Genomic DNA, 21,142 nt, shown 5'->3' with positions numbered 1-21,142 from the left:
CAGTTAAAATGACCAAGTGTTTAATAGAAACAGTTTTAAAAAAAGGAAATGGTCATAATTCATTGATTGTTGAATATTTTCTTGCTAAAGTGATTTGTAAATTCTGTTTATCCTTTTCTTTCCTTTTTTGGAAGAGGGATGGAGGTTGTGGGCTTGGAGAGAGCAACAAGGTTAACATGAAGCAAACCTAGAATTTCAGATTTTATTCCCCTGTCCTATAAAATAGTCTATTCAATTAGAAAACTTTCAATGTATATTTAGCTGATTTTAGTGAGTATAAGTTAGTAATTTTTTAACTTCAAATGCATACTTAACAAGATATCTTTGTTTTGTTTTCTTTTTAGGTGCAAACCCAAATTATCCTGATGTAATTTATGAAGGTAGCTATCCTGTGGTCTGTATTTTGTATTTTTTTCAAAATGTTTGTCTAAAATGAAATAAAACAATTAAAAGAAGAACTAACTTTAAGCTCAGTTAAATATATACTTCAAGCATGACATAGGCCAAAATAATATTTCAAAAATCATTCAGTATTGATGGCTGTTTTCCCTTGATATTTACAATGCCTGTAAATAACGTTTTCTCTCTCCTGCTTGTTCTTGGAAGTAGTAAATCCATTGCGCTGCAACAGACATTTTGTTTCCATAATTGGGAACTAATTACCTGTTTAAAAGCCATGACTACCAAGAAAAGGGAGGTGTATCAGTTTCTGGCCGTGACAGTAAAGCCAATTCAAAATTATGTTTCTTACAAAATGAGGAAGGCTGGCTCATACACAGGCGCCTCAGAGGCAGGGCATGTTTTTTTTTTTGTTTTTTGTTTTTAAATTAAATTAATTTATTTATGGCTGTGTTGGGTCTTCGTTTCTGTGCGAGGACTTTCTCTAGTTGCGGCCAGCAGGGGCCACTCTTCATCGCGGTGCGCAGGCCTCTTGCTATCACGGCCTCTCTTGCTGCGGAGCACAGGCTCCAGATGCTCAGGCCCAGTAGCTGTGGCTCATGGGCCTAGTTGCTCCGCGGCGTGTGGGATCTTCCCAGACCAGGGCTCGAACCCGTGTCCCCTACATTGGCAGACGGATTCTCAACCACTGCGCCACCAGGGAAGCCCCAGGGCACGTTTTAAGGTTGGTGAAACCAGCAGCTCAACCATGTCATCAGGGATCCAGGTTTTTTTTTTATCTCTGCACTCTCCTGCCCATTGTACTGGCTTCACTGAAGGCTGGTTTCTCTTACGGTTTTAAGATGAGTCATTCACATTGATGAGAGAAAGGGAAGAGCTTTTCAAAGTGTTCCAGAAGAAAGAGAACTTTCCCAGAGACCTCCACCAAGCCCTCCTGTATCTGATTCAAGACTCAGTTGGGTCATGGTCCATTTTTGCCTCCAGTACTGAGAAGAGGGCTGGATTACCCTTGACTAGCTAGACCCACGCCTAGAGTTTCGATCAGCTCCCCAGAGGATGTGCTTGATCCCCTTGAATAAAATGGGGTTCTTCTAGGAATGTGGAAAGGGAGAAACCCAAAGATTCACTATATTAGCTTACCAAATATCTTATATTTACTTTGCTATTTTAATTGAATCCCAGGGCTGTTTTACTAGGTATGAAAATCCATCTTTAACAGTTTTCAAACCACCTTCATGACCAGGAGGCTTCCGTTTGGGGAAGTGGCAGGCTAAATTTCAAGACTTGGCTTGAAATTTAAGATTGATTAAAACTTACATTGATTAAAAAGATACATTTATATATTTATTCTATAAAATCTATTCTTTAATTTTATATACACGCCTTGACAAATGTGTATATTTATATTTTTAATATAAATATAGTTTATAATTTTAATATAAAACAATTCTCTGTATGTTTATTGTACGTGTGTATATTTAACTTGAGCTAATTTTAACTAGGGAATTACATTGTCTTTACCTGCTTTATGCATGTTAAGCCATCTTTCCTCCAAACTGTGGTTTGGATAATTTTGTGCATGTGATTTGTGTATTTTTATTTTTATTTGTTCTGATATGGCTTAAAGAAAGTATGTCAAATTGTGTTACAGAGAAATATGTTTGAATTGTGATTTTCAGTTTTAAAATTATGTTTTGGACTCCTTTCCAATAACTTTTAAGACTCTAAAAATGTCATCTTTCCATTGGTCTCAGGTCACACTTTGGATCTTTGGGCTACAATGTCATGATATTAAACTATAGATACTTTAGTGGTTGAATTTTGCATGAGTAGCTGGATATAATATGAAAAGGGAAAATAAGCAAATAAATGATATCTCCTACTGTTTGATTGAAATATTAATAAGTTCTAATATATTCAAAATGAAAATGGTGAGAATGTAGTTTTGCGGTTAAAAAGAAAACAGCTACAGATAGAAAATATATGCTTTTTCTGTTAATTTTCATTCACATTCAAAGGAACACTCTGCTAGTAAAATTATAATTTAAATTGGTGGCCCTAAGGCCAGCTTGATAATTCTACCAAGGGAAGATTACCTAGGGCTGCCTTAATGAGTTTGTTTGTTCAGGATGGAAATTGAAGGCACCATACCTATTTAGAATAAAAATACAAAAATTTATAAACAACATGGTCTGCAATAAGCTTACCAAAAACTTTTTATGACTTTTATATGTAATATGTTAATAAAAACTTTGTCTACAAAAAAATCATTTACTTATATCCTGATCCCTGTAGACTAAAATTGATTCAGAAGAGCAACTGCATTTGAGAACTGAGAACATACCCTCACAATTCTAAATGTTGTATCGGTGAAGTTCCCTACACATTAATTCTGAAACTGATATATTGGCAATTCAGAGCTCTTCAAAAAAGTTCAGATGTGGACCCAAGTTCCCTATTGGTGCCGATTCCACATTCTACCTTGAGTGCTTCTGCCTCGGAAATCAGAGCTGCTGATTTCAAGCCTGGTTCATGTCTAGGCTCTGTTGCCTTCTTGCCAGTTGACTTTAGACTAGTCATTTAACATCCCTTAGCTCTCATTCTGCAGCTGTAAAACTTGTGGTTAGACTCGATTTCCAAAGACCCTTCCAGGTCTGTAAATCTGACTCTTACATGATCGATTCTTTTTTGTATTTTCATTAAATACTTTATCAAAAAAGGAATATATTCTTATGTGCAAAGAAAAATCCTAGACCTGGCTTGGAATTTGACCAAACAAAACAATGATGTAAAGATCTGGGCTGAATATAATTTTCGCATCGCACAGTCCTAACGCTGCAATGGATTTAACCCAACGGCGGGTCACGCTTCTCCCCAGCCACGCTGTCAGTGGTTTGGAATCTTGTAATTTGTCTTGCTTCATTCTGGGTTGTACTGTGGCCTCATGTTTGTTGGCAGCCTAATGACAACTTCATACTTCCTTCTTTTTCCCCTTTCTCCAATTTAAGATTATGGGACTGCGGCAAATGACATTGGGGACACCACGAACAGAAGTAATGAAATCCCTTCCACAGATGTTGCTGACAAAACCGGTCGGGAACATCTCTCGGTGAGTGGGATACTTAAGTGTTTCGTGGAATGGTTCTGAGCATTTTGGATGCTTGAATGTTGAAGGAATGGAGCTGCTTCAGTGCGAGTCTTTCAACAAAACATTTTTATTGTGCAGCTATAAATAGAGTGTTGAAGTGTGGAGAAACTAATGGAAGGGTTTAAGAGAGTGATAAAGGTACCATATAGCCTGTGACCTACTGCTGGTGATTCCTGTTTTAAATATCTGTCCTTTAAAAGATTATTGCTAGAAGAGCAAGAAACCAGCTTTCTCATTCAGGGACATGTAGAGTTCTTTCTGTCTCCACACGTGTCTCCTTAAATATTTTAATAAAAATTTCAGTGCCCACCAAATGTAAGGAATCCAGTAGGTTCTGGAAGGGACAGGCCGTGGGGGGATATAAACATACGAATGAAACACGTATCTGTCCCTTTGGAGCTTACACTTAAATTAAGTCAGAGACCTGAGACGTGAATATTAGCACCTAAATTACAAACAGAGGCTGAGCAAGGCAATGCGAGAGAGCGAAGGAGAGGGGCAGGCGCCCTGTTCCTTCCTGCTGGGAGAGCCAGAGGAGTCTTTGCGGGACAGGTGGCCTTTTCCGTGGCCTGTGCGGAATGCCTGGGATTTGGACATAGCGGAAACGAAGGGCAGGGCATTTTGGGTGTGTGAGCCTGAGCCTGCAGTCTGGAAGCATTCTTGCTTGGAAGGTAAGGCATATGAGGGAGGGTGGTCCGAGGCAGGGCCATGAGGTCTTGAACCACAGTGCCAGGTAGTTAGCTTTATGGCGCAGGGAGGAGCATTGAAGGGAGCGTGAGTGAGCAGCAGGGCTGCATCTCCCTAGGACTGTGTGGCAGGGCTGGTCTGTCAGCTGCTCAGGTCAAAACCCAGCAGATTCCTCCATTCTTTTCTTTTCCTCCCTGTCTTGTGCGCCCAGTCTAACATCCTGTGAGTTCTGCCTCCTTGTAAACCACCAACCCATCCATATCTCCCCACCTCCCCAGCCTCAGCCACAGGCTAACCCAGGGGCTGGCAAACTATGGCCCTCGGGCCAAGTCTGGCTTATGCCTGTTTGGGGGCAGTCTACAGGCTAAGAATAGTTTTTACATTTTTAAGTGGTTTGAAAAAAAATCAAAAGAAGCGTGACATTTTGTGACAAATGAAAATTTTATGAAATTCACATGTCAGTGTCCATAAATAAAGTTTTATTGGAACACAGTCATGCCTATTTACATATCATCTGTGGCTAATTTTGCGCTACAGGGGCATGTGGAGTAGTTGCAGCAAAGTCTGTATGGCCTGCAGTGCTGGAAATATTTATCATCTGGCCCTTTGCCGAGAAAGTTTGCCACAATTGCTTGTTCCTGGATGACTGCCACAGCCTCCTACCCTGTCCCCCCTCCCACTCTTGTGATCTTCTGGCCATTCTCCATATAGCAGCCTGAGTGACTTTTTTAAATAAGTTTTTTATTTTATAAGTTTCATCTGTACTACCTTGTGATCCAACATCTGAATACACTAAAAAGTGATCAGCCCCAGAAGTCTAGTTGGTATCCGTCTCCATACAGTTGACCTCATTTACCCATTTTGCCCACCCCCAGCTCCCTTCCTTTCTGGTAACCACTAATCTGATCTCTGTATCTATGAGTCTGTTTCTATTTTGTTTTCTTTGTTTGCTTGTTTTTTTTTTTTTTTTTTTGATTCTACAAATGAGTGAAATCATATGGTATTTGTCTTTCTCTGTATGACTTATTTCAGTTAACATAATACCTTTAAGGTCCATCCATGTTGTCACAAATGGCAGGATTTCATTGCTTTTAATGGCTGAGTAATATTCCATTGTGTATATATACCACATCTTCTTTATCCATTTGTCTATTGATGAACACTTAGGTTGTTACCACATCTTGGCTATTGTAAATAGTGCTGCATTGAACATACAGGTGCATATATCCTTTTGAATTAGTGTTTTCGTGTTCTTGTATAAATAGCCAGAAGTGGAATAGCTGGGTCATGTGGTAGTTCTATTTTGAAGTTTTTCAGGAATCTCCATACTGTTTTACATAGTGACTGCACTAATTTACAGCCGCACCAACAGTGTATGAGGATTCCCTTTTCTCAGCATCCTTGACAACATTTGTTATTTCTTGCTTTTCAATAATAGCCATACAAACAGGTGTGAGGTGATATCTCACTGCAGTTCTGATTTGCATTTCCCTAATAATTAGTGATGTTGAACATCTTTTCATGTGCTTATTGGCCATCTGTATGTCTTTGGAAAAATGTCTATTCAGATCTCCTGTACATTTTTACAAACAAATTGGTTGTTTGTTTTTCTGTTGTTGAGTTGTATGAGTTCTTTATATATTTTGGATCTTAACCCCTTATCAGATATGTGACTTGCAAATATCTTCTTCCACTCAGGAGGTTGAATTTTTATTTTGATAATGGTTTCCTTCACTGTACAGAGCTTTTTAGTTTGATGTAGTACCATTTGTTTATTTTTGCTTTTGTTTCCCTTGCCTTTGGATTCAGATCCACAAAAACATTAAAACTAATGTCAGTGAGGTTACTGCCTATGTTTTCCTGTAAGAATTTTATGGTTTCAGGTCTTACATTCAAATCTTTAATCCATTTTGAGTTAATTTTTGTGTGTGGCATGAGATAGTGGTCTAGTTTCATTCTTTTGCTTGTGGCTGTCCAGTTTTCCCTGCACCATTTATTGAAGAGACTATCCTTTTTCCATTGTATGTTCTTTGCTCCTTTGTTGTAAATTAATTGTCCATATACGTATGGGTTTATTTCTGGGTTCTCACTGCTGTTCTCTTGATCTGTGTGTCTGTTTTTGTGCCAGTACTATATTGTTTTGATTACTATAGTTTTGTAGTACAGTTTGAAATCAGGGAGTGAGATACCTCCAGCTTTGTTCTTCTTTCTCATGATAGTTTTGGCTATTCGGGTTCTTTAGTGGTACTATTCAAATTTTAGGATTATTTGTCCTAGGTCTATGAGATATGCCATTGGAATTTTGATAGGGATTACACTGAATCTGTAGGTTACTTTGGGTACTATGGACATTTTACAATATTAATTCTTCCAGTTCTTGAATATGGAATATCTTTCCACTTATTTGTGTCTTTTTCAATTTCTTTCGTCAGGGTCTTATAGTTTTCCGTGTGTTGGTCTTTCACTTTTGGTTAAATTTATTCCTAGTTATTTTATTCTTTTGGTGCAATTGTAAATGGGATTATTTTCTTAATTTCTCTTTCTGATAGATCATTATTAGTGTATAGAAATGCCATACATTTTATCATGTCATCTGAAAATCATGACAGTTTTTACTTCCTCGTTTCTGATTTGGATGCCTTGTATTTCTTTTTCTTGCCTAATTTCTATGACTAGGACTTCCAACCCTGTGTTGAATGAAAGTGGCAAGAGTGGGCATCCTTGTCTTGATCCTGATCTTAGATGAAAAGCTTTCTGCTTTTCACTACTGAGTATGATGTTAGCTGTGGTTTTGTCATATATGGCCTTTATTATGTTGAAGTATGTTCCCTCTGTACCCACTTTGTTGAGTTGTTATCATAAGTGGATGTTGAATTTTGTCAGGTGCTTTTTTCTTCATTTATTGAGATGATCATGTGATTGTTTACCCTTCATTTTGTTAATGTTCTGTATCACATTGATTGATTTGCAGATATTGAACCATCCTTGAATCCCTGGAATAAATTATATTTCATTGTGGTGTATGATCCTTTTAATGCATTATTGGATATGTTTTGCTAATATTCGTTGAGGATTTTTGCATCTGTGTTCATCAGGAATATTGGCCGGTAATTCTCTCTTTTTTTGTGGTGTCCTTGTCTGGTTTTGGTATCAGGAAAATGCTAGCTTTGTAGAATGTGTTTGGAAGGCTTCCTTCCTCTTCAATTTTCTGGAAGAATTTGAGAAGGATAGGTCTTAAATATTCTTGGAATGTTTTGTAGAATTTGCCATTGAAGCCCTTTTGTCCTGGGCTTTTGTTTGTTGAGAGAATTTTGATTGCTGTTTCAATTCCCTTACTAGTAATTTGTCTATTCAGATTTTCTTTTTCTTCATAATTCATTCTTGGAAAATTGTGTTTCTAGGAGTTTATCCATTTGTTCTAGGTTGTCCAATTTTTTGGCAAATAATTGTTTATGATAATCTCTTATGATCCTTTGTTTTTCTATGGTGTCATTGTTATTTCTCCTCTTTCATTTCTGATTTTATATATGAGTCCTCTCTCCTTTTTATTAGTCTAGCTAAAGTTCTATTGATTTTGTTTATTTTTTTAAAGAACCAGTTCTTAGTTTTATTGATCTTTTCTACTTTTCAGTCTTTATTTATTTCTGCTCTGATTTTTATTATTTCCTTCCTTGTACTAATAATGGGCTTCATTTGTTATTCTTTTTCTAGTTCCTTTAGGTGTAAAGTTAGACTGCTTATTTGGGATTTTTCTAGTGTCTTGAAGTTGGCCTGTATTGCTATGAACTTCCCTCTTGTAACCACTTTTGCTGCATTCCAAAGATTTTGGTATGTTGTATTTCTGTTTTTATTCGTTGCTATGTATTTTTTTTTAATTTCTCCTTTTATTTCTTCAAAGACCCATTGGTTGTTTAGTAGCATGTTGCTTAATCTTCATGTTTTTCCCATTTTTTTCTTGTGATTGATTTCCAGTTTCATACAATTGTCAGTGGAGAAGATGCTTGATATGATTTTAATCCTCTTGTATTTATTAAGACTTGTTTAGTGACCTAACATGTGATCTATCTTGGAGAATCTTCCATGTGCACTTGAGAAGAATGTATATCTACTGCTTTTGGGTGGAATGTTCTTTGTATGTCCAGTAAGGTCATCTGGTATGTGTCAAAGTCTGATGTTTCCTTATTAATTTTCTGTTTGGATAATCTATCCATTGGTGTAAGTGGGGTGTTAAAGTCCCCTACTATTATTGCATTACTCTCAATTTCTCCCTTTAAGTACATTAATATTTGCTCTATGTATCTTGGTGCTCCTGTGTTGGGTGCATATACATTTGTAAATGTTGTATCTTCTTGCTGGATTGACCCCTTTATCATTATGTAATGCCCTTTGTCTTTTATTACTGTGTTTGTTTTGTCTGTTATTCCAGCTTTCTTTTTTTTCCATTTGCCTGGAATATCTTTTTCAATCTCTTCATTTTCAGTCTTTGTGTATTCTTTCTTCTGAAGTGAGTATCTTAGAGGCAACATATAGATAGACCATGCTTTTTTAGCTGTTCAGTTGCTCTTTTAATTGGTGAATTTAGTCCTTTTACATTTAAAGTAATTATTGACCAGTATGTATTGCTGTCATTTTGGTAGTTGTTTTATGGCTGTCTTTGTAGTTCCTTTCTGTTCTTTTCTTATTCTCTTTCTCTCTTACCTTGTGTTTTGGTGGTTTTCTTTAGTGTTATGTTTAGATTCCCTTATCATTTTTTTCCTGGATTTACTATAAGTTTTTCCCTTGTGGTTACTATGAGGTTCACATATAACATCCTATGTAAGTAGTAGCCTATTTTAAGTTGGTAGCAACTTAAATTTGAACACATTCCAAAGCTTTATCTTTTTTACTCCCCATTCCCCCATTTTATACTTGTGATGGCACAAGTGGAGGCTTTGTTCATCTAGTTTTCAGGTCCCTTTCTGAGGGAATTATTTCATATTTAGTTGAAAGATTTGCTGTGTCCATGGTAGGAGATGAGTTTAGGATCTTCTTACACCACCCTTGAGCCTTCTCCCTTGAGTGATCACTCTTTTATTATCATTCTCAGAGTCTTCCCAATGCATTGTAATAAAACTTTTGTTACAGAAACCAACTCCTCACGGTGGTTAACAGGGCCCTACATATCTTGACCTTGTCTGTCTCTCTGACTTCATCTCCATACTCTCTTCACTGTTTACCAACTATCTTTTTAAAATACTCTCTTGCATGTTCCAGGCTTACTCTTGTCTCACAGCCTTCACATTTGCCGTTCCCTCTAGAAGGTATGCACTTCCCAATAGTCATCACATAGCTTTAGCTAGAGTGACCAGCAGCAGCCATTACCCTGTTTCATTTTCTTCTGAGCAGTTATTATTGTGTGTAATTACCTTGATTATTTGTTTACATGTTCAATACATGTTCCCTGATTCTTTAGTAAGATTCTTAGTATAGGCAAATCAGTGTTTTTCATGGCTGTATCCCTAGTCCTTAGAATAGTGCCTGGCACCTAGGAGGTGATTAGACTAATGATGAACACTATAGAATGGGTTGCAGAAGAGAGGGATTAGAAGTGGGGTGATGATGATTTAGGTGTCTGGTGCAATGATAAAGAGATGTGATGGATATTTAAAACAGGGCCATGCAGTGGGACCAGGAGGCTCATAAATAGATACAACTTAACTGCAACTCAAAATATGCACATCCAGTATTTGGAGACACACACCACACACACATTTCCACAGGTGACTATATGCATTGCATTGAAATAACAAGGAAAACTGTTGTGTTAAATCAACTGAAGAATGTTTTCTAATTCCTGCCTTACGCATTTATTTCAGTTTTTACTCTCATACCAAACCACTTAATGTTTCTTGGTTTGAGAACGTTGTTTGCATATGTAAGGAATCCAAGGAACATGTGTTAAGCCCACAGATGTGTATGTGTTCCAATTACTAAAAATTATATACCAACTTCAGTTTTCTCTTTTGAACCCAAATGATAAATTTAAGCCCCCAATTGGCATATCTTGATGTTTGAACTATCTATAGTAGTGTCATTGGAAGGCAAGATGAGTGAAAATAATCTTCATTGAAAGTCTGTATGTTTCGACTTCACCTGTGGCTCTTAGAAATCTGCATGAGAGACACAAGGCAATGTCTTGTAGAATTTAAAGAAAACTTTTAAATTATGTGTGGATCAAATATTTGATACATAACAGTCCCTGATCACAGGAAAGATCATTAGATTAGAAAAAGAGTTTCAGAGTCAGGGAGCTGATACAAAATTCAAAGGTGTTTTCAGAGCATTTGCAAGACAGCCTTAAGCATTCACCTTTCTGGTCTAGCAGATGCTCCTCATGAACCCTGCTGGATTTTCAGAGGAGAGCAGCTCTTTGTTCTGTGCTGAGAGGTAGCCTCAGATAAAAACCAACTAACCAACCAACCAACCAAACAAACAAACTCACTCCTGCTTTTCTCCCATGTGAAGACCACCCCCACCCCAGCACACATGCACAGAGTACATGAAATTCTGTATTTATCAAATAACTTGTTTTTGAGGAAACGATTCTTCTCATTGTCACAGGAGTTTTTGTTTATTAAAGGATTCTTTACATTTAGAACTGCTTCAATAGGTTTAAATATTTGTTAGCAGATCATCAGCTGCTTTTCTGGAGAAGAACACCTTTCCATTTTCTAAGATGACTTACATATTCTTTAATGAAGTAGATCATGCAGGGCAGGTATTACTATCCCCACGTACAAGTGAGGAAACAGAGGCTGGGAGAAGTGAAGCACCTGTGAGGTCTCACAGCTGGTAAAGGCAAGGTATCCTGGGTTCATTAGGACATAGGTCTCTTGAATGCCAGTTGAGTACTTTCCAAAGTGGGTAAGACTGTGGTTCTGCAGAGTGATCCTGGGACTCAGGGCAAGTCCTCCAAATGTCTCTCTGTCCCAGGTTCCTTATCTATAAAATAGTGTTTGAACTCATTTATTAATGAATTCTTCTTTCATCTGTAGAATTTTGGAATTTAATAATAGGGTAGAGAAACTTATAGCTAAAATATTATGATCTCTTTCCCTTGCAAATGTTAGTTAGAACTAAAGATTGAGAAAGAAACATCCGAAATCATTAGGTAAGTTTGAGGGAAATGATCTTGGTTAGAACAAGTTGATTTATAACTAGCCTTTTAGGAATCACTACCACTCTATTTATATATAGGCCACAGAGACAGAGTTAAGTTTGTACTCAGACATCTGCAGAAGCGTTCTGTGGGACAGCCACTCACAGCTGAAGCACCAGAGGAGAGAATGATTACACCTTTGCTCCATCCTAGCCAACTGTTTGGCATGTGCTCTTTTCTGTGCTTCGTAGCTTATTTAATGCTGTCCCCATCTGACCCCATCTGAAGGTGCTGTGGAGGGATTAGCCATATGTTTTTATTATCCTGCCTTCGCTCTCAGCCACATGCTTTGGAGAGGCAATGTAGTGGGTAAATCACACATAAATCACAGGTTTTATACTTGAGCAGACTTTGATTCCAATCCCAAGTTTGAGAGGTATGATCTTGGGCTGCTTATTTATTTATTTATTTTATAAATCTCAGTTTTATCATCATCATCATAGCCAACATAATTAATTACTTATTATAGTAAGCACTATGTCAAGCCCATTATCTGCATTGACTAATTGAGGATTTATAACAACCTGCAAGGTAGTGTTATTATATTTTCTATTTTATACATGAGGTTTATGAGATGCTGAGAGGTTAAGTAATTTGGAAACCATGTAGTTAGTAAGTGGTAAATCTAAATTTCAAACTCAGGAACAATCCATATTCTTAATCTCCACTTGACACTGCCTCTCACTGTGGGCTGAGTATATCAGTCAGGATAAGCTATGCTGCAGTAACAAAACCCCTCAAATGTCAGTGGCTTAAAACAACGAACGTTTATTTATTGCTTCATTACACGTATTGGCTGGGAGCTCTATCAGCATCATCCTCATTCCAAGATGAGGCTGACAAGGCAGCCGCCTTTTGAAAAGTTAGCATTTATTATGGCACAGAGAAAGAGAGCACTACCCTTGCACTGTTAACGCTGCTATTATTGATAATTTTTTTTGTGCGGGGCTCTCCTGGGCACTGCAGGATCTTTAGCAGCATCCCTGGCCTTGACCCACTAGATGCTAGTAGCACCTTTCTCCCAGTTGTGACAACTCCAAATTGCCAAATGTACCCTGGGTGCAACATTATCCTCGGTTGAGAACCACTGCTTTAGTCTAAGATCTTGCGGTAAGCAGTGAAATCCTCCTCCTGGCAGTGATACAAGTCTCAACTCATTGGCCAGAACTAGTCACCTGAACCCATCTCACCACAAGGAAGCCAGGAAGTGAATCCTACAAAGGGAAACACAGGGGAAAACAGAAATGTTTGGGAAACAGCACTAATGATTACCACAGATGGGGACAATAATAATATGTCATATGGACTGTTATGTGGATTAAATGAAACTTAGACATTTAAGTCAGTATGGACATCTAGGACAGTTTAGGCAAACTATATCCAAATCCAGCTGTCCATCTGTTGTGGTAAATAAAGTTTTATTGGAACACAGACATGCCCATTTGTTTGCATATTGTCTGTGGCTGTTTTCACACTACAGCAGGGGAGTTGTCTAGTTGCAACACAGACTGTAGGTCCCCAGAGCCTAAAATATTTAATATATGACCCTTTACAGGAAAAGTTTGCCAACTCCTGGTTTATAGAAACAAATTTATTTTGGAAGCAGGACTTTGGGGTAAACAGCCAAAATGGAAGATGATGCATAGTCCTGTGTCGATCTTTGTTTCTAAATTGTTAGTGTGTACTTAGCATTATGCACTTGTGCCCTGTGATCCCCAGCTTGGGGCTGTGACAGGATTCACAAAGATCTACATCTACTCTCTCTCCTTGTATGATTCACAACTTGCAGCTACACCTTTAAGTTAAAAAAACAACTTTGTATTGATCTTTCTCATACATACAGAAAAGTTCACATGTCATAAGTCTACAGCCTCATGAGCTTTCACAGGCTGTGCTCACCCACAAGTGCCTTCCTGCTCCCTTGCAGACCTACTCACTGCTCTAGGGCACCCTGACTTCTAAGAGCAACAGTAGTCAACTTAAAAAAAAAAAATTTATCATGGACAGTTTTCAAACATGTACAGTGGTAGAGAAAATCATGAATGAACCCCATTATATCTTTCAGCAGCTTCAAAAATTATTAGTATTTTGTCATTCATGTTTTATATACTCTCTCTCTCACTTCTCTCTCCAGATAGGTAGGTAGGTAGGTACATAGGTAGATAGATGGATGGGGAGAGATAAAATATCTATTATCTGTACATTATATAATAATATAGGATGTATTAGTATATGTTAATCTGTATAATATCAATTGGGTCCCCATTTTTATAAGCTTTAACTTATCTTTTCTCATTTGTAGAGATAGGGATAATAATAGGACCTGCATAAATCTTCCTAGGGTTGTTAAAGATTAATTGATATCCATAAAGCTCTTAGAAAAGCAGGTAGTAAGTATTCAATAAATATTAACCATCTCCATCAAAATCAGCATCACCTGGATTTAAGAAACTAATTATCGAGACCATAACTGCCCTCCCTTCCTTTCTCTAGGTCTATGCTGTGGTGGTAATTGCATCTGTAGTAGGATTTTGTCTGCTGGTAATGCTGTTTCTGCTGAAGTTGGCAAGACACTCCAAGTTTGGCATGAAAGGTAAGAAGGGTTGTGTTTATTTTACTTCTTATGTGGAATCATTTTTGGCTTGTGACTAATGCTAATTACCACTAAAGAAGGAAGCAGCTAGATTTACAATGACTAGGGGTGAAGGCTGAAAAAATAGGAACAAGGCTATGATACTACAAATCAAGACAGAGCAAAATCATGTTGATTATTCAGCACTACTCATTTTCCAATGAGGACAGTTATCCCAGAAGACACAGAACTGGTTTCTTGAGTTTCAAGTGCCTAATAATGATATAAAAAAATAGTACCGGAGTTTTACTTTTGTTTTAGAAAGGCAGGCCAGGCTGGGTGGCAGTAGGCTAGTTATGGACACATGTATTTTGTGTAGAAAGGTCCTTTCTGTTGTACATTTGACTTCTAGAATTTCCATGGTGTGCTTTTTGTGTTGCTGCTGCTTTTTCAGAGTCTCATTTTGAAATTTAAAGTGTTGGGAAGCAAAATAACAGCCTTTGGAGGTACATTGATGCTTTGTGAATGAGTGGCTTTTTATTTTAGTGGAAAAGTTCCTAGTGCTCGATTAAAAATTAGGGTCTCTGTTGCCTCTCAGTAGAACATTGGTCTCTTTTAGAGGATTGAAAATTCATTTTGGGGGACAGGGGAAACGTATTTAAATGTTCTTGTGATATAAGTAGCCAAGAGTTTCAGTGATTAAAAAGCATTTGCTCTGAAATTTAAGCATATGTATTGACTCATATGTTATCGTTAAATTCTGCGTGGTCTCTTATGAATAGCCACTCACTTGGGAAATCTGTGAGGAAGGTTTAGTGGTGTCTTTCTTAATTGTGTTGGGGAGACAGTCAGGTGGGCTTTCTTGATCTGTACGGTTCATTACAATTACCATTAATGTCACTTGCTTACTTGAAAGTGATCTTTAAGTAGCAGTAAATTGTCCAATGTACACTGGGCTCTGGGGTGAATCAGATCCATTTCTGCTGCTTTTTCCTCTGCCTTTGTTGGTGCCCATGACCAAGATTCCCAAACCTGAAATGAATGAGGAGGAGCCGTGGTAAATTAAGCCTTAAAAAAACACCTAAACCTTCTCCTGACTCCCTGTTTGGCCTGTTGATCCTTGACATTTCTTTTGAAGGAGGGAAGACCTCTCATTCTCCAATTATGAATAAGGCTTGGGAGAGGGACTGTACTGCAGTGATTTTAATTAATCCTATGGTGGTGGTTTGCAAACTTGACTTTGCCTCAGAAACTCATGGAGAGCTTGTGAAAACACAGATTTCTGGGCTACCCTGAGAGTTTCTGATTTAATAGGTCTGCGGTGGGCCTGGAAATGGGCATTTCTGATGGTTTCCAAGGGATGCTGCTTTTTCCCAAGCATTCTCAGAGAATCACCTTTCTGTGGGATAAACATGGATTCCCAGGTCTCTTTCCAAGCATGACAAGATGTGGGAGAGGCATTTCAAACCAAACCCACCCATGGCTTCAAAGACCTTTCTGGGTCCCCATGTTCGGCTGGCGCCCAGGTCTGGCCTAGGCTTCTCCTCTCTATATGTTAGCCGCCTCCCATGGGATTTTGTTCTCTTCATCCTGATCAGATGCTTTCTTTCCTTAGAGGCACTTGGGGTGGATGTCCCCGAGCAGAGTGTTTACTGGACAGAGCCAGATTCTAGCTCTGTCACTTTCCTGTCTTGAGGGTTGACTTGGAAACTTTCATCTTGTGGGCTCTTCAGAGAAAGGGTATGTTCAGGTCCTACTGGGAGCTCAGAAAGGCTTTGGGAACCCTAGGAGCAATATTTGGGAGTCACTCCCCACCCCCACTTTGTGTTAAGAAAACAACAGAAGAATGATCTGTAAATGTGAACTCACTCTCTGTAGTGCAGTGCTGGAGGAGAATAAAAGGCAGACGTTTTGTTTCAGAGAAGATTGTATTTCATATAGTGACTCTGTCACTAAGGCTGACAAAGTCTTTTATTTAGATAATTTGGGGTGACCACTGCTGAAGCACCTACATTTTCCGGGTATAACCTAAGGGTATCATTAATGATTGGTAAGAAAGATTTTACTTAACCTTGTCACAGATCCAGTAAATGACTTTCTTCAGGCAGAAACTACTAGAGCATATGTTTTACTCCCTTATTTTTAGACATAAATAAAATTATTTTTAAAATTTTGTCTCAGAGACTCAGGTTCTTGTTTAGAATAGCTTTTTTCTCTATTTTTAGCTACACGTCTAACTGTGCCATGGTTTGGACAAAATGGGCCTGAGTTGAGGTTCTTGTTTTATTGGTCAAATGCTGAGCTGTAATTTAGGGGACCTAGAAGAGAAGACGAGGCTCATGTAATGAAACTACCTAAAAAGTGGTGTTTAACAATTAATGTAAGTTAAAAGGACCTCTTGTATAGCATAGGGGACTATATTCAGTATCCTGTAATAACCTATAATGGAAAAGAATCTGAAAAAGATATATATATATATATATATATATCACACACATATATACATATATAGATGTAAAACTGAATCACTTTGCTGTACACTTGAAACATCAACTATTCTTCAATCAACTATACTTCAATCAGCAAATTAATGTAACTTAATGTACTTTAAATGCTATTAGAGCTGTTGAAAAAACATACATTTTTAAAAGGGGAGAATGTGTAAAAACACTATTATACTTCCTGAAATAACCATAAAACATGTCACTTGTGATTTCTGAGTAACAGCGGTATGAAATGTGCATATCCTTGGCCAGAACCAGTGCCTTGGTTCTGTGTAAGAGGCCAATGGCTGACGTGCAAATGAGCTATTCCAAATGTAATTCTTGCCCTCCTAAGCACCTTTGGGGAGATTCTACCGCCATGCGTATTCCCTTGTCCTGGGGACAGATTGAGACTGAAGGACGGCAGCCAGCCCACTCATAGGTGTTTCCAGCTTTTTGCATCCCCAGCATTGCGCACTTCAGCCTCCACTGTTTCAATCCATGGTAGCAGCGTTGGGATTATAGATTACGGTTTAATACTATTGATTCAACTGATTCCCAGGGTAACACAAACCAGAAATCTCTTAAAATCACACTGCAGCTGCATGCAGGGCAACTCAAGATTTATGGATCAACCCTAGAATCCAAACATCATTGGTGGCATTGCTTTCCATGGGAAGGTGATCCCTAAATTCCAAATCAGGGAGTTAAACCTAGATCTTAGAATACAGCAGTGAGCTGTGCTGTGTTCTTTGGAGATGGGTCTATGTGACTGTAAGCTTCATAGGATTTTTTTTCATCTGTTCTGTCAGTTCACTATAACCAAATCCTGATGGTGCAATCTAGAACATAGAGGCCAGACTGTGAGCTCCAGAGTTCATATTGGTCTTGTTCATCATTACTTACCCAGTGCCAAGGCCAAAGTTGGCAGTTGATAAATATTAATTGTTGGAATGAATGATCACAGAGAGTTTTCAACTCCATCCACTTTAGGTTGTTAATTGGAAAACAGTTAATGTTTGGAGGGCAGCTTGTATATGAATGGTTAAAGAGAGATATTGGAGCTTTTCTAAGCTTCTAAACTTAAAAGAAATTATTCCAGATAAGTAATGGTCATAGACAGGAGGTCATTTTGTCCAGGTTTTGTCTTAGGATGTGTGGGTTTTCACACACTGTTTTAAACTGTTATCGTTGTTGAAGTTTGGAGGATTCATTTTGACTTTCCATTTTGCACGTGAGCCTCTTCAATTTCTGCCTCTCCCTCCAAATGTGTGGCCTCGTAATATGTGTCTTTGTCCAGCTTTGAGGCTGGCAGAAGTGCCAGATGGTGGCTCTCATCTTGGTGTTAACCTAGAAATTATGTTTCATTATCGTTTGATATGTTTTAAGCCTCTTGTTGCGAGTGTCCAATAGACTACCAGCCCTGTTTCAATAAAGATGTCAAGAGGTAGAATTTATCCTATTCCATTTCTCCATGCTCATTTCTGTGCCTTAACACCATCCTTTTGGCTTTTGGTTGAATATCTAGTTATCATAATTGCAGAGTCCTGAATAAAGCTCCTCTGTTAGCGTTTGGCCATCTGTATAGGGATTATTCATATGCGTGTTTAGTATGGGTGCATGAACTGTATAGCACATCTATCTAAATCTATGCCTGTATCGATACCCTGTAGGTAAATGTATAATTTTATCCCTTTTCTTTGAAGAATGCCTGTGATTTATTTTAATTTTCACTGAAGTAGGGCTCAAGGACCTTTCCAGAGCAGCTCTATTGCCAAAGGAACAGGCAATCAAGCCTTTGAATGCTCTCATTTTTGTTGTAACCAAGTCTTATGTTTAGTTCTCACATTGCTTCCTGGCTCCCTTTCTTCGTTGAAAATGTAGAAGTGCACATAAAGAGGAAATGGAAGCATCTAGGGGCACAGGGGCTGCCAAGTCTTCTGAAAGTGATCCACATTGGGAGCCCCGCCTGATGGCATTGATAATGAACAGGGTTGGAAAAAAAAAATAAGGGAATCAAAAGGGCGGAGGGGGATTGGCAGTCATCACACTGGTGAAGAATAGCTGTGACCATCAGCTTTCTGTTACTTGCGTTTCCTGATGGAAGTCCACATACGATATTTATTCTCTAAGTACCGATGCATCCTTTGTCCTTCTGGAGTAAATATAAAAGTGACCTGAAGAGGTCCCGCAGGAGGAACTGGAATAGGAAGCCTTTTCCCTTATTCAGGTTTGATGGCCTGCAGATTTCCTCTGCAGCCTCCTGTCCTTGACATAACCCGCTCGTATGTCTTCATTCCTGCTAATTGAGCAGTAGGCATCTCCAACTCATAATTGACCAAAAAACTACACTGCCTGAGAACACAGAGCCAGGTTTTAACTCCAGATTCAATGTCCCCAGTTTAAGTTTCTCCTCTTATATAAATGATCTTCTAAATGTCTTTCAACAGCAACCAAAAATTTGGTTCTTTAAAAATAGTCATAAACATAGTGGGACCAAAGCTAAAGAGGTTGAAGGTTAAAGCCTTTTATGTGAGCTGAAAATAATTCTGGAAAATTTAGGAGGTTGACTTTAGCAGATATTTGGATCAACTTTTAAAAGAGGGAAAAATGTGACTGAAAGCCAGAAACACAGTTATAGAAACTTCTGTAAGGACAGACTGTTTTCCGTATGATCCTTCCCCCCCAACCATTTTTTTAAAAAGACAAATAACATTTAAGTATTATAACAGTAACACATGAATGCGTTCTCATTTTTCAAAATTTCAAGCACTTTAGAAATACATAGAGCTAAAAGGGAAAGTTCCCCTTCATCTTCCTTTCCCACTACCATTTCCACTCCTAGGGGTAACCTTCTTTAACCATCCCCAGTGCATATATTATGTCAATAATAAGATATATAGCTCCATTCATTATGTAGATAATCAAATATATTCATTTTTGTTTGCATAAAGACATTATAATACCAATCTTGTTCTGCATCTTTTTAAAGGTAACTGTTTGCCTTGTAAATCTTTCTGAATCAATTCTTTTCTGAATTCTATTCCATAGTATTTCTGAGTACTCTGGTGTCAGGCTACCTCGGTCTGAATCCTGGCTCTGCCCATTACAAGTATGTGACTTTGAGCAAATTTCTCATCCTCTCTTGCCCCAGTATTTCCATCTGTAATGGGGCAGTAACTGTACCCACCTCAGAAGCTTGTTATAAGATAAACAGAGTTCATGTATGTGAAGCACTTTGGAAAGTTACTGGCATTTAGTAAATAAAAATAATACCTTACTTATAAAGACAGACATTTGGAAATGAATTGCTGAGAGAAAAGGTTTGTATATTTTAAATGTTGATTTTAAATGTTGGTAGATTACCTTGCAGGAATGCTTTATCAATTTACACTCCCACCAACAGTAGATGAGGGCATCGTTTTATGCTTTCACCCATGTCAGATATTATCAAACTTTTTTAGTTTTGCCAATTCACTTACAGTGTTATTCTGATTACTAATAAGGTTAAGCATTTTTGTCATGTGAAGAATAGAAAGAAATGTTTATTTTTGACTTACCTTATAAATTATATGTACTAATCTTTTATTGGTTATATACATTGCTCATATTTTCTTCTAATCTTTTGACTTTTTAAAATAGTGTCTTTCGGCAAACAGGAAGATTTACTTTTTTTATAGAAGGAAACCTGTCCATCTTTTCTAAGTTTTGCATTTTGCTGAGGAAGTCTTTCCATCCCTGAGGTTGTAAACATACATTTTAATATTTTTTTCACTAGTTTTACTTTGTTTGTGTTTTTTTTTACATGCTCTTTAATCTCTTTGAAATTCTTTTTTATTTTTAACTTGATGTGAAATACTCTCTCTTTCAGATATATATGTAATAAAGATATTTGCGTGACATTTTCAGAGAGACCAACAGTACTATTTTAACTTTCTGGAATCAGAAAGTCATTAATAAAAAGAAATTTTGAAGAGTTTAGTGATTAACTTTTTTTAAAAGTAAGTAATAGGCTTTTTTGTTCTCTTATTTTATTCTTACAAAAGAGTATCAGAGAATATAGGGTTTTTGTTTTGTTTTTTTAACTGCCCTCCCCGGCTTCAGTATATTTTAGCATTCTCTTAATAGAGAACAAAATTTGTCAATAACAATCAAGTCCTTGGAAATTTCATAAAAGACATTCAGTTGAAAGAGTTATTGAGTAATTTGACGAAGTGGAAATTAATCAAAAGAAGAGTTAACCCAAGTGTGCTTTTCTTGTCCTTTGGAGATGTTATATAAACCTTTACCCTTATATTCGTGAGGTGAAGATCTACTTTCTGAAGTCTCTTCTTGTAGGGTCACCATTTGGGTTATGCCTCTGTGAGGGCAGAACGTGCATATTCTTTGCAGCATATTGAAAATGGGCCCAGAACTTTCAGGAACTGGCTCGATCAGGCAAAACAGGAAGCAGAAGTAGCAGCGTTTTTCCCATTAGCTTTCGGAGTACACTGACCTTGAACTTTTAAAATTCCCTCTCTTACGTGGGTATCCCATAAGCCCAGTGTGATTCATGGGAGAACCCAGGTTTGCCTGTAATGTAGAAAGTGCAGCTGTATTGTTTAGGCACTTCCCACGCTACTAGTTTCACAAAAAGGTAAAGGGTCCCTTAAGAA

General features: G+C 37.7%; 1 protein-coding gene across 4 annotated transcripts in view; it reads left to right on the top strand.

Moving 5' to 3' along the window:
- NTRK2 (neurotrophic receptor tyrosine kinase 2) overlaps window positions 1-21,142 on the top strand; it is a gene marked incomplete at its 3' end in the record, with an annotated part of 377,788 nt that overhangs the window by 84,517 nt on the left and 272,129 nt on the right. For all 4 annotated transcript variants that reach the window (XM_079925508.1, XM_079925509.1, XM_079925510.1 and 1 more), the window contains exons 10-12: window positions 345-380; window positions 3,408-3,508; window positions 13,926-14,025. In XM_079925508.1, the coding sequence (XP_079781634.1) occupies window positions 345-380; window positions 3,408-3,508; window positions 13,926-14,025 (237 nt within the window). The remainder of the gene's footprint in view (window positions 1-344; window positions 381-3,407; window positions 3,509-13,925; window positions 14,026-21,142) is intronic.

The sequence above is a fragment of the Stenella coeruleoalba genome (genome assembly GCF_951394435.1).
Source record: "Stenella coeruleoalba genome assembly, chromosome: 7".
In the NCBI taxonomy this organism is placed as follows: domain Eukaryota; kingdom Metazoa; phylum Chordata; class Mammalia; order Artiodactyla; family Delphinidae; genus Stenella; species Stenella coeruleoalba.
Note: the sequence above shows the minus strand (reverse complement) of the source record. Positions and strands in the feature narration are given on the sequence as shown.